At 37.3% G+C, this 14,036-nt stretch overlaps 1 protein-coding gene across 1 annotated transcript in view; it reads right to left on the bottom strand.

The window, feature by feature from the left end:
• Positions 1-14,036, bottom strand: part of ADGRV1 (adhesion G protein-coupled receptor V1) — a 614,529-nt gene that overhangs the window by 376,156 nt on the left and 224,337 nt on the right. The window contains exons 65-70 of the mRNA XM_023215075.2: positions 13,082-13,230; positions 11,017-11,218; positions 10,288-10,507; positions 5,995-6,234; positions 4,440-4,589; positions 2,972-3,445 (exon numbers count right to left, since the gene is read on the bottom strand). Of these exons, the coding sequence (XP_023070843.1) occupies positions 2,972-3,445; positions 4,440-4,589; positions 5,995-6,234; positions 10,288-10,507; positions 11,017-11,218; positions 13,082-13,230 (1,435 nt within the window). The remainder of the gene's footprint in view (positions 1-2,971; positions 3,446-4,439; positions 4,590-5,994; positions 6,235-10,287; positions 10,508-11,016; positions 11,219-13,081; positions 13,231-14,036) is intronic.

The raw sequence follows: 14,036 nt of genomic DNA, 5'->3' as shown, positions 1-14,036 counted from the left end.
CACAGCACAAGAAGTTAGATACATCATGGCCCTTGGGGTCCTTCTCTGTGGCTTACCTGTCCAAAGTCTCAACTTTTATCCCGGAGGGTAGAAGAGGGAGAACAGGATGTAAACTCTTGTAACTAATATCCTAATCTTCAAAGAGCAATGGGTTATATACCGGGTGAGAAGGAAGAAAGGGACCACTGAAAAAACTCTTGTCTTTGGTTTAAGGGCATGCCACACCTTTCCCCAAACAGTTCCTTGGAAGACTAACTCGCCAATACCTAAAAATCTATGTGGAGTCTTACACCACAATCCTGGAATGTGCCAGAAAGAAGGAAGATACGCAACTTGAAATAGGTTAAAGACAGGCATTAAAGTGAGCAAAAAAGAGGGGTTTTTTGCATGCATAAACTAGTAAACTTGTGTTACTCTTTATGAAAATAGAAATCATAAAAACAATTAAAATGGGTTCAAAGACAATATTAAGAAATTCATAAATGATACTTCATTTATCGTATTAGGAAAGCTAAGTATTGTTATAAACTGCAATGCTAAGCTTTGAAATGAAATGAAAAGCGGACTACCAGGTACTGTGAAAAACAGTCTAACAACTAGGCAGATCAAGGGTGTTAGTCTGTGTAATAAACATCACAAATTTTGGTTTTCTTACACCTGAGAGCAATTTTGTACTACACATTGCTTAGTAAAACAATACAATATCTAATCTTCTCTTTGGCATGCCTTATTGTCAAATGAAAACTTACTATAAAATGATACCAAGCTATTCCTAGAAAAGTTAAAGGATTGCCCCCTAGTGTTCTTTAGCAGCTTATAACCTGAATATGTTCAGAATGTAATGCTACAAATATATGGGAAAATGTTTCCAGTTACATAATTGAAGCATACTGTATTTTTAAAAATTTTTCTAGTTTGTAAGTGAGACTTGATACATGATATTCTGGCTAACTTAATCCACGTCTCTTTTTCCATTTCTGTACTCTTTAGCCTTGACAGCTGTTAGATACAGGAAATGGAGGTTAGAAATTGATCAGGCAAGGTCAAGACATTGAGTCAGTTTCCCAAAGAACTACAACAGGTCTTCAAATCACACGGTTTCATTCAATGCTGTTTCATACAAAGTTGATAATAAAAACATGAATTCCCAGCCAGGGCCACTGTCCGTGTGGAATTTGCATATTCTCCCAATGTCTGCGTGGGTTTCTCCAGGTGTTCTGGTTTCCTCCCACATTCCAAAGACGTGCATGTGAGGCTGAATCAGCATGTGTCAATGATTCCAGTCTGAGTGAGTGTGGGTATGAGTGCGACTGTGCCTGCGATGGGATGGAGTCCTATCCAGGGTTGATCCCTGCCCTGAGCCCTGAGCTACCATGACAGGCTCTAGCAGCCCATGACCTTGAACTGGAATAATAGGATGACTAATTATTTTGTTTTTATTACTCTTGTGACTAATTATTTTGCTTTCATTATTCTTTCTCAAATGTAGGTATAGCTCACATTTATTTCAATGTTTAATTTCAAAGTAGGTGGTCTTTATTTAGAAGTCTGGTGCTGTTTTTGTGACCAGAAATATGCTGTAGGATATTTCCTACATCAAGACTCTTTTGTTCTTAGAGCCTAATGGAAACCTACCCTGTTCAAAGACCCACTTGAAGGTTACAAGCCACAGCACAAGAAGTTAGATACATCATGGCCCTTGGGGTCCTTCTCTTATTGTTTATATCAATTAGCTTATAGTAAAATTGGTTACATTGTATATCATTTCACTTAAAGCTGCAATTTCCAAGAACCTGTGGACATTAAGTGAGGACATACTGCACAGGAATGTAGGAATAACTATGAAACCCATGTCTCACTAAGAAGACCCCATTTGTTTTCTTTATTAAGCAACAACAAAAGGCTCAGGTACACAACACATCAAAATGTTGCACTGTAAATATAGATTAGTGTAATAGGCTTATTCCTCATCCAGAAATGATAACCTATTTTCTATGGATCACAAGTTTATACGAAACTAAGCTGACACTGGCTGAACACCACACCTCCATGAAAGCAGCACCCAAATGCTCGAGCCTTCACGGAATTGATTTGGGTGTTCCCAAAGGCTTCAGAATTCCCCTCTTCACCATTCTTCGACAGAGAGAATATATATCCTTTCTCATTCTCTCCTAGCTTCACAGTTCACCCTGCAAGTTTTTCTCAAGATGACTCCAATCTGTCTACTTCTTGGATAGCCTTTCTTACCTGTGAGATAATTAATCCCAATGCCATAATGCATCCAGTGGCAATGAATGCCATAATGCATGCACAGAGGATGATAAAACATGTACCATCCTTGGGGGATTTAAAAAAAAACAGTCAAATCACTTTCTGTGGTTCAGACTGAGAAAGACTGCTGGGCTGTCTGCTTGACCCACAGGAAATCCATGCATTCTGATCACTCACCCCAGATGTTGGCAGACCAGCCTGCTGTGATTTTTCCTCATGACCATTAGAGAATATCATAGCCAATTTCCTATGTTCCAACTTTTCAAAGAGAGAAGCAGGTACCAGTCTCTGTATTCACAAATCCTTTTCATGTAATCTATTTCATTGCACTACTCTTTGCTAGAAGCACAAAGAAGCCTACAAATTTCTCCCCTTTGACAAGTAGTGTATGTGTGTGTGTGTGTACACATGTGCATGGGTGTGCAGGTGTATATGCGCAGCACTGCAAACACTTCCTAGAACTTTGTAAGTAAGTGTCTGTTACTCTCTACACTAAAATCTATTATCTCCATCCAAATAGTAATACACTTATTATAATCTGCAAGTGTATTATCCAGTAGTTACTAAACATTTTCAAGGGAATTTTTTGTGGTTCCATTTAAATACCTGAATAAGATTTCAAACTGATCATGAGGTAAGCATGAGCACTCCTGAAAGGGTTTTATTGGAATGATCAGAAAACTGAAGAAATGCCACAAACCTGATTCTTTATTGGCACCATGTCCACTTTATATGTGGCACCATCTTTGACCACTAGCTGCCTCTCCGCATTTTCAGTAACAATCGGCGGTTCTTTATGATCAGATGATATTCGAAGCCCAACAGCCACATCTCCAAATGTTCCAGCAAGCCGAGTTATGTTAATTTGGATGGATCTAATAAGGTTCTGCCCAATAAGTATTGACTGGCGATCAGAATACAGGGCAAATATTCCATGTGGGTCATCATTTGCAGAAACAGAGAACCATGTGATACTTTTCTCCAGGTCCAGTTCTGCTCCTCCCTCTACAGAAACAAGCTGGATCATATAATCTTCCTCTATCTCAGGTACCTCATCTGGTAGCAAATGAACATCAAAGCTAGCTTCACTCTCTCCATCAGCAATGGCGAAAAATCCATTGGTGGAAAGAAAGTCTTCAGTAATGTCAAACTCACTACTTAATTCCCAGTAGACCTAAAATAAAAGAAAAAAACTCAGCAAAGTTATATCATTCAGTACATTGCACCAAATTCCTTTAAATTATGTTTTTCTCTATAATATACAAAAAAAATTGTAATTGTGCATCACTATATTCAAAGCAAAACTCTCTTAAGTATATGTTAGCTTGAGACGTATATTGACTCTCAGGCTGTTGAATGCTATTTGCAGGACAAGATTACAAAATCTCATTATTTAAAATGATAGCACAATTTGAAGGGACACAGAGAAGCAAGCTACCTTAAAAATTTCAGTTCCACAAATAGCTTTAGTAGCGAACCACACACAATATTTGAAGGTAAAAAGTAGATAATTTGACAATTCAAATCAGAATTTGTTTGTTTTTAATAAAAAGGAACTATCTATGAGATGTCAAAAATCAATCATTATTTTTCAAGAATTGCTGGCCTCCAAACTATGAAGTTTCAACTGAAGAAGTATCAGTTAATATCCAATACAGAAAGATAAGTCAGTGTATAGAGAAATTTCACAAAGTATGTTTTTCTAGCAAATTACCTTGATCTGTTAATCAAAAAATCATGAAAACTTATAAGGCCAAACATTCTATATAAATATACATGCAAATACAATTTCTTAAAAAACAGTTGCTAAATGGAAAAATTCTAATGAGAAATAAGGCCTGGGAAAATTTACACAAATCATTGAGAGGCTTAAGGAGGAAAGGCTTCACTTAATAGCAAACAATAAAATGTAAAATCATTTGGTTCTTTTTTAAGTGTGAGGAAAATCTTTCGAACTAACTGTAACCAAATTTAATTTAGAGAGATAGCTAGTAGTTGATGCTGAGAGAGCCCAAAGATGTTTAAACAAAGCCTCTGTTTCTCTGAAGACTCATGTAACTTTAGTTTATTAAAAACTTTAATTAACTAGAACACGTAGTTTCTCTGTCCCTCTTAACCACATTTGTTAGGCAAACTGGTACTTTGAAAAATCAAATGAAAAATAATACCGTAATCTCTCCAAAGGTGCCCTTGACTCTTCTGACAAAGAAGGTAATGAGCAGGGGTCCTTCCAGAGCCAGAGGCTCCGAATAAGTCTTCTTAGACAAAGTCTCAGGAGCAAACTGAACAACTCCATTTGGGTCACCAATCTTTTGTATCTAAAAAATATAAACAGAGAACAGAGGAAATAATATATAAAACAATAGGGATGAAATTATAGTATCCCACATATTAACAAACAGAGAAACTGAGGAAATTAAAGAAACATAAATATGACACTTGAATATAATCTACCTAGCTACCTGATTTTTGAAAACTTCTTTATCACATCGACTGTTACCTAAAACAAGTAGGTTCTTATTCTCCAAAGATGATGGGAATTAAGAATCCAGAAAACTCTCATTTGTAGAATCCCAAGAGAATAGTAATTTGATGCCCGAATTTTGCTTTATTCATCTCATATTTACTACATTTAATCAGTTAATTTTAGCTAAATTCTTCCTACTAGCTATGATATACATGGAGAGAAGCAAGCAGGTCCTGTGAGGACTAATTTTGTATATCAGCTTGCCAAGACTATGGTGCCCAGTTGTTTGGTCAAACGCTCATCTAGATGTCACCGTGAAGGTATTCTGGAGATACAATGAATACTTCCAATCAGCTGACTATACGTAAAGGAGATCACCCTCAAGAATGTGAATGGGCCTCATCTAAACAACTGAAGGCCTTAAAACCAAAAACGGGTTTCCTGGAGAAAAAGGAATTCTGCCTCAAGACTGTAACTTAGGAATCCTGCTTGAGTTTTTAGCTTATTGAACTGCTCCACAAAATTGCAACTTCAACTCTTTCCTGAGTTTCCTGTCTGCCAGCCTATTTCATGGATTTTGGATTTGCTAGCCCTCACAATCATGTGAGCTTATTCCTTCAAATCTCTCTCTCTCCCACCACCCCGGTGTGTGTGTGTGTGTGTGTGTGCGCGTGCGCGCGCGTGCACACGCGCGCGCATGTCTGTCCTATTGGTTTTGTGTCTCTGGAAAACTCTGACTGATATAGATCCCAAATACAAGTATTTTATAAACTTTAAAAAGTGGGTCATCCATCTGCATTATTTTCAGTAGTCTTGGTCCCAGCACTTTTTGCCTTAACTGAACAAGTACCATTTTTCCTTCAAACCATCTGGAATATAACTAGTTAATAATTTTTACATTCTCTGAAGACAAAGATATCCAATGTTTGGTATGCTATAACAAATATCTTTGGTATGCTATAACAAATACCTCTGCTCTAAAACAGCCAAATATTCCAAAAACACCAAATTTTCTCCAAGCTTGTAAAATAAGTATTTATCATATATTAAAATATTTTTTTAGTTACCAATAATCAGGCTATGTAATGAGCTGACATGAAAACCAAAAAAGTTTGACCCTTCAGAATTATTATGATTTTATTTGGTTTTATAATTTCCAATTCATCACAAGTATGTAGAGTTTCAACAAATGTAAATGTATTTTCTCATAAATCCATTAAATCCACATTTTGTGAGAAAAATAAAGTCATACATACGGTTAATGTAACATCTTTAGCTCTGGAGTCTAATTTAGCTTCTCCTTTCACAAGATGAAGTTTAATAATGAACGTCTCTTCAACTTCAATTTCTTCATGAGGATAGATTGTCAGAATTATGGTTCTCACTCCGCCTTCTCCTTCTCTAAAAGAGAAGAGCCCGCTCACTGGGTCTGCAATGTCTCCATTCTGTGGCAGTAAGGCTTCTTCAGAGTTGGGTCCTACTATCTCCCAGTTCACCTATAGGATGTTTTTGGTTTTGGTATTTAATAGAGATCAATTTTAAGCAAAGAATTATTTCAGGGTATCTAGTATTAAGAAAATATATACACATACAGGAAAATTATTCTAGGATAATTCCATCAAATTGCTGTTTCATAAACTGTTTTTTGTTGTTAAAAATAACGACATATGCGGCAGGGTGCAGTGGCTCACACCTGTAATCCCAGCACTTTGGGAGGCCGAGGTGGGAGGATCACCTGAGATCAGGAGTTTGAGACCAACCTGGCCAACATGGTGAAACCGTGTCTCTATTAACTACAAAAATTAGCCAGACGTGGTGACAGACGCCTGTAATCCCAGCTACTCGGGGCTGAAACAGGAGAACTGCTTGTACCCAGGAGGCAGGGTTGCAGGGAGCCAAGATCCTGCCACTGCACTCCAGCCTAGACAACAAGAGCGAAACTCCATCTCAACAAAAAAAAAAAAAAAAAAAGATATTTGCAAATATAAACTACATACCTATAATATTCATGAATAAAATTATCTAACAGAAGAAAAGTATTAATAACCAGTAATTTGTCATCACATAGGATAAAAAACATGTAAAAATCTATATTAAAATACATATTGGAGAAATATAAACATTTTAAAAACATATAAGTACAATACTGTCCTGCTGTGTGCACAGGCTATGCCAATCAAAACCTATATAAATAAGACAACAAAACCATGCAAAAACTCTGCTGTAGACCATGCAAAAATGTTAAAGCTGTAGACCATGCAAAAATGTTAAACCTACTTACATTCCTAGTGTAAAAGACACAGAAATCTTCATACATTGTTATAAGAAACAAAGTTTTCTACGTTTCTATGATTTGAAATGGTATGCCTCTCACACAGTCTACAAAGAACGTTGGGCACTTGTTTTTGCTTCTTACTTGATCTTTCATCAGCAGCGTGCCAGCTGACTATTTCCTTTTTCAAACACCATGTCCTGTCTTCTTGGCTTACATGATACTTAATGTGCCACCTGCCTTCCTAGTTTTCCTCCTCCTTTACTTCTCAAGCTTCTCTGCTGGCTCTCCTTCCTCTGGTCTCTACATGGTGGAAGCTCAGGACTCAGCACCATATCCTTCCCGTTTCCAGATATACCCCTTAGGCCCCATGTGTTCAAACGCCTCTCCATGTGTCAACACCTTCCAAACCACAACACACACTCGCACGCTGACCTGCCTACGTGACCATGCTCCCCTGGGATGTCCAGTAGTATCTCAGAAGAACATGGCCAAAACAGAACTCTTAATTTCTCCTTGAGCTTCTGCATTTTAGTAAACAGCCCTACAAATTATCCAGCTGCTCAAACTTAAATTCAAGGAGTTATCCTTGATTCCTGTGTTTCCCTCAGCCTCTACTTCCAATCTAGTGAATTTTTCTTCCAAATATCAATGTAAATCCACTTCTCACCATCTTTATTTTTACCACACTGTCGGAGCCACTGTCAGCTTTGACTTGGACGATAGAGGGAAATAAATAGCCTCCTAGCCATCCTTCCTGCTCCTATGCTGCCCCACCAACTTCTTGAATCCGTTTACCTTGCAGTAGACTTAAATAGCTGCTTTAAAAGACAATCTGGTGACATTGTTCTCTGGCTTACGATTTTCTAATGGCATCCTATTTCTACTTCGAATGAAATCTTTTTTTTTAATTATTATACTTTAAGTTCTAGGGCACATGTCACAACGTGCAGGTGTGATACATAGGTATACATGTGCCATGTTGGTTTGCTGCACCCATCAACTCGACATTTACATTAGGTATTTCTCCTAATGCCATCTCGCCCCCAGTTCCCCACCCCCAAGAGGCCCCAGTGTGTGATGTTCCCTGCCCTGTGTCCAAGTGCTCTCATTGTTCAATTCCCACCTGTAAGTGAGAAAATGTGGTGCTTGGTTTCCCGTCCCTGTGTTAGTTTGCTGAGAATGATGGTTTCCAGCTTCATTCATGTCCCTGCAAAGGACATGAACTCATCATTTTTTATGGTTGCATAGTATTCCATGGTGGATATGTGCCACATTTTCTTAATCCAGTCTATCACTGATGGACATCTGGGTTGGTTCCAAGTCTTTGCTATTGTGAATAGTGCTGCAATAAACACACGTGTGTGTGTGTCTTTATAGTAGCATGATTTATAATCCTTTGGGTATATATCCAGTAATGGGATGGCGGGGTCAAATGGTATTTCTAGTTCTAGATCCTTGAGGAATCGCCACACTGTCTTCCACAATGGTTGAACTAATTTACACTCCTACCAACAGTGTGAAAGTGTTTCTATTTCTCCACATCCTCTCCAGCAACTGTTGTTTCCTGACTTTTTAATGATCATCATTCTAACTGGAGTGAGATGGTATTTCGTCGTGTTTTGATGTGCATTTCTCTGATGACCAGTGATGATGGCATTTTTTCATGTGTCTGTTGGCTGGATAAATGTCTTCTTTTGAGAAGTGTCTGTTCATATCCTTTGCCCACTTTTTGATGTTTTTTTTTTTTTTTCTTATAAATGTGTTTGAGTTCTTTGTAGTTTCTGGATATTAGCCCTTTGTCAGATGGGTAGTAGATTGTAAAAATTTTCTCCCATTCTGCAGGTTGCCTGTTCACTCTGATGGTAGTCTCTTTTGCCTTGCAGAAGCTCTTTAGTTTAATTAGATCACATTTGTCAATTTTGGCTTTTGTTGCCATTGCTTTTGGTATTGTGTTTAAGTCATGAAGTCCTTGCCCATGCCTATGTTCTGAATGGTATTCTAGGTTATCTTCTAGGGTCTTTATGGTTTTAGGTCTAACATTTAAGTCTTTAATCCATCTTGAATTAATTTTTATATAAGGTGTAAGGAAGGGATCCAGTTTCAGCTTTCTACATATGGCTAGCCAGTTTTCCCAACACCACTGATTAAATAGGGAATCCTTTCCCCATTTCTTGTTTTTGTCAGGTTTGTCAAAGATCAGACGGTTGTAGATGTGGGGTGTTATTTCTGAGGGCTCTGTTCTGTTCCATTGGTGTATATCTCTGTTTTGGTACAAGTACCATGCTGTTTTGGTTATGGTAGCCTTATAGTATAGTTTGAAGTCAGGTAGCATGATGCCTCCAACTTTGTTCTTTTTGCTTAGGATTGTGTTGGCAATGTGGGCTCTTTTTTGGTTCCATATGAAGTTTAAAGTACTTTTTTCCAATTCTGTGAAGAAAGTCATTGGTAGCTTGATGGGGATGGCAATGATTCTATAAATTACCTTGGGCAGTATGGCCATTTTCACTATATTGATTCTTCCTATCCATGAGCATGGAATGTTCTTCCGTTTGTGTCCACTTTTATTTCACTAAGCAATGAAATCTTTAACCTGGCTTAGGAAGTTCTGTGTGATCGAATATCTGTTGGGCCCTCTGATCTATCCTGTGCTATTATCCTCTTGCCTCCAGGTCCCAACCACATGAACCCATCCATGCCTGAAACATGCCAGCTTATGCCTCTGCAGAAGCTATTATTCCTTCTGCTCAAATGCTCACTCTTCTAACCTCTTTCTCATAACGCATCTTTCAGTTGAATTATCACATCCTCACCATCCAGCAGAGCACTTGCAATTGTGTCTCCCAGTTTTACAAGCAGAGCCCTTACTGTTATCAGATCAATTTATTTTTAGTTGTTTATTGCTCAGCTCTGCTTAATAAAATGAAAACTCTGTAATAACGGAGAGGAGGTCTGTCTAGTTCCCCAGTATATTCTCAGTACCTAGAACAGGGTGTGACACACAGAAAACATTCAACGAATACTGTTGAATTACTAAATTTTATCAGAATCATTTACTTCATTTCTAACAAGCCCTCAAGGTTCCCTGAGGACAGATGTATGCCTCATACATTTTTATGTACTACATCTAGCTCAAAAGCTGCTGTACACATACAAGGTAATTAATAAATATTGATGGATTGTGAATAAAGAAATAAATATACTTGGGGAATGAGAAAACACACCATACTCAGTGCATCAAAAATTATATTTAAAGTCATGAGTAAAATAAATCTACCTGAATCTCTCCCAAGAGTCCTCCAGTCCGCTCCAGAACCAGTGATAAAATCATTGTGGAATTGGGATTTGGAACAGAAATTTTGCTTTGATTGAGAAACCTTACAACGCCAAAGGGAGAGTCACTCTTGGCTATTATTATTTTGCTCACTAGGTGGCGTCCAAGGACCGCTCCTCCAGTAGCTCCAGTGAGTAGAATTTCAATGGGCTCCTCAAATTCACTGCATGGCAAGAAGGAGCAATTCTGTGAGTCTAAACATATTAAAGTGCTTGTAAAATCCCAATAACCAGTCATTTTCCAAATTGGTCATACATATTCAAGGCACAGTAGTCACACATCAAGTGGTAAGAAGTGGGTGCTCAGCTAAAAGAATGAATGATTAACATCAATATTATATGACCTAGGGCAGTCGTAGGGACTTTCTTGCCCTCTTTTTAATTGCTTAATGCATGAAGCAAGTGAAGTGAAGGATGTTTCCATATTCTGATTAGAGTTTTTAAGTCTAGAGAAACAGAAAATATTATTTCCTTTATTTGAAATGAAGTGACATATGCAACCACGTCGTCACCTAGTCCCTTTCCCTACCCCTACACCCCAAAAGTATTTCACCTGTTGTTTCTCAATGGACACATATTATCTAAAGTTATATTGTCAGTGCAGAACATATGTAAGGGTCAGAACACAATACTTACGTCTTATGTATGCCCACGTTATTTTCTATATACCAACCTTTCATTGTCATCAATGATGGAGATATTTATAAAACTTAGGTTTTGCCCATGCTGAAAGGTGACTTTACTGTCATGCAAAATGTAATCAACACCTCCAGGACTGGCAGAGGAGCTCTGAGAGATGAAATCAGCTGTCACATAGCCATAAGTTCCATGTAGCCTCACCACTGGAATCAAGATCAGCCCAACATCTTCCTCCACTGTAATGGGAACTTGGAATTAATTGGTAAGCCAGACAGAGCAACTAACTTATAAGATTCAGCCAAATTAAACCTGGCAATGAAATATAATGGCACAAAGTAAGCACTCTATGTTTTTATAGTTCTTTTATCATTTTCAAAGGGGATTAGTGAAAAACCTCCTGACTTATTTTTTAGGAGGAACAGTTTACGAGATGTTGAAAGTTACAGTGAGCAGTACAATTAGCATTTAAATAACCCATTTAATCGGTAGCATTGTCATTCACCCTCTGTGTACTACATACCAATAAATGATCCTTGCTTTCTAAGACAATGTTAGATGGACACAAGGAAACATTTAAGGTGGTTGTGCTCACAGGAAACAACTCTGGATTGCTTCCACACATTCAATTGAAATATAAACATGGTTATATAAATAAATGAGGTTTATGATATGTATATCATATGAATTTTTTAAAAGTCTAGATATAAGTACAATTTGATTACATTTTCACTTCCCATGAAATCTACTTGTAAATCTGAAAATGCATCTTCAATGTTTGATTTCAACTTAAACATTATTTTCAAAACTATATTTCTTAAACTATGCTAAATTCTGCATATTAAAATATAATTTAATAGGGTTAATATTAGCTATGACTAAACAATACCCAATGTACATTATAAATATAAATATGCACTGACCAAAATTCCCCAAAGACAATGAATCTAACAGAAAACAATGAACTGAAAAAATTCTAAGTGTCATTTATTTCTTGATACAAAAATGTAATAAGATTTTTACCAGGTAGAGACTGAAGTTCACAAAGTAGTGATGCATTCCATGACTTACCTATAAAGTCATTATAAACCGACGACTAAGGCAATTTTTTTTTTTTTTTTTTTGAGACGGGAATCTCGCTCTGTCGCCCAGGCTGGAGTGCAGTGGCCGGATCTCAGCTCACTGCAAGCTCCATCTCCTGGGTTTATGCCATTCTCCTGCCTCAGTCTCCCACGTAGCTGGGACTTCAGGCACCCGCCACCTCGCCCAGCTAGTTTTTTGTATTTTTTAGTAGAGACGGGGTTTCACCATGTTAGCCAGGATGGTCTCGATCTCCTGACCTTGTGATCTGCCCGTCTCGGCCTCCCAAAGTGCTGGGATTACAGGCTTGAGCCACCGCGCCCGGCCTCTAAGGCAATTTTTTATGAACTTTAAAAATGGCTAGATAACCAAAGAATTTTGATAGAGGCCAAGAAGCCAATCAGGTTAACTGCAGCAATAAGATATTTATTTTTAAAGTCATATTCGTATTCTGTATTTTAATAAAATCATTTCCTAGAAAGGCAGCCATCTCTTCCTACCTGGGAAGGAATGTAACCATATATTCTATATTCTGCTTCTACAAGAGGAAAGAATTGGGAATATCAGGCAAGCTGCTATTGGGGACTGTTTCGAGAAAGCAAGAGCAAGGATTCAGATACTACCTGCATCTCTAGGCCAGTAAAATATTCATTTCAAAGATGATTATTAATTAGGAAATAAATATTCACTGATTTCTAGTCACATAGGAAATTAAATATGCACAAATTACAAAGGCTTTCATTAAAATGTTTGAAACAGAAACATTTTAATAATCCTAATGTTAAATACAGTTTTTCTAAATAGCCTTGTTCCTAACATTGCCATTCACAGCAAGGTTCAAGACCACCCAAAGGTAACTGAAAATGTACTTCAAATAAGTAAATAAGTATAAAAGTGCATATGTGTAAACACAAACACACACACCCACAGCAAACTAAAAAAAATGTACACATTGAAATTCAAACTAATGTAATTTGGAAAGTGGTGGTACACTTATTTACAAGCTAGCTAACTGAACCTACCTTCGAAGGCAGTATACTTTGGGTCAAATTCAATGATGCCTTCTGCATTATCATTTTTCATTATCATGATTCGAACAATGGAGATGTTTCCTATTTCAGGAGGTTGATCTATCTGAAGTCCATTTTCTTGGATGGTAAAATCATACCCTCTTCCAAAGTCATATAAATTAGAATAAAATAAAATACAACAAAATAAAAAATACATAATTGCATAGCATGAATTAAAAGATCCTCTTAGCTCCTACAACTTAGTTCTATAAAGTACTTCAATACTTTTAAAGATCCTCAACACTAAAATACTCTTTTTTTTCTGAAATGATATTTTGAAACAGATTTCTGTACTGTTCCCAATTATTGGTGCCTATACGAAGCCAAAACTAATATAAAGTTACTAAACGTGGGCAATGGGAAGATAATAAACTGTGAGAAAATCGGAAAGATGCTGTCGTAAAATGAACCTCTGGGAATCACGGCTGAATACTTGTGCAGTAATAGACCTAGTGCACTCAGAGATAGGTAAGCAGGAAGCCTTGAGATTTACAGTGTTAGGTTAAGATGATTTATTTAAAGAAACAGTGAGTGTCATGACACTAATTAAATTTCAAACTAAAACATCAAGATTCAAAAAAATGCCTCTCAATACCAGCCTGGGCAACATAGTGAGACCTTATCTCTACTAAAAACTAATTTTAAAAAATTAGCCAGACATGATGGCACATGCCTGCAGTCATAACTATTTAGAAGTCTGAGGTGAGCGGATCCCTTTAGTCCAGGCATTCAAAGTTGCAGTGAACTATGATTGTGCCACTGCACTCTGTCCTGGATGACACAGCAAGACTTTGGACAGAAAAGAGAAGAGAAGAGAGAAGAGAGAAGAGAGAAGAGAGAAGAGAAGAGAAGAGAAGAGAAGAGAAGAGAAGAGAAGAGAAGAGAAGAGAAGAGAAGAGAAGAGAAG

This window comes from Piliocolobus tephrosceles, chromosome 4 (genome assembly GCF_002776525.5).
Source record: "Piliocolobus tephrosceles isolate RC106 chromosome 4, ASM277652v3, whole genome shotgun sequence".
Classification (NCBI taxonomy): Eukaryota; Metazoa; Chordata; class Mammalia; order Primates; family Cercopithecidae; genus Piliocolobus; species Piliocolobus tephrosceles.
This window is presented reverse-complemented; position numbering and strand designations above follow the sequence as displayed.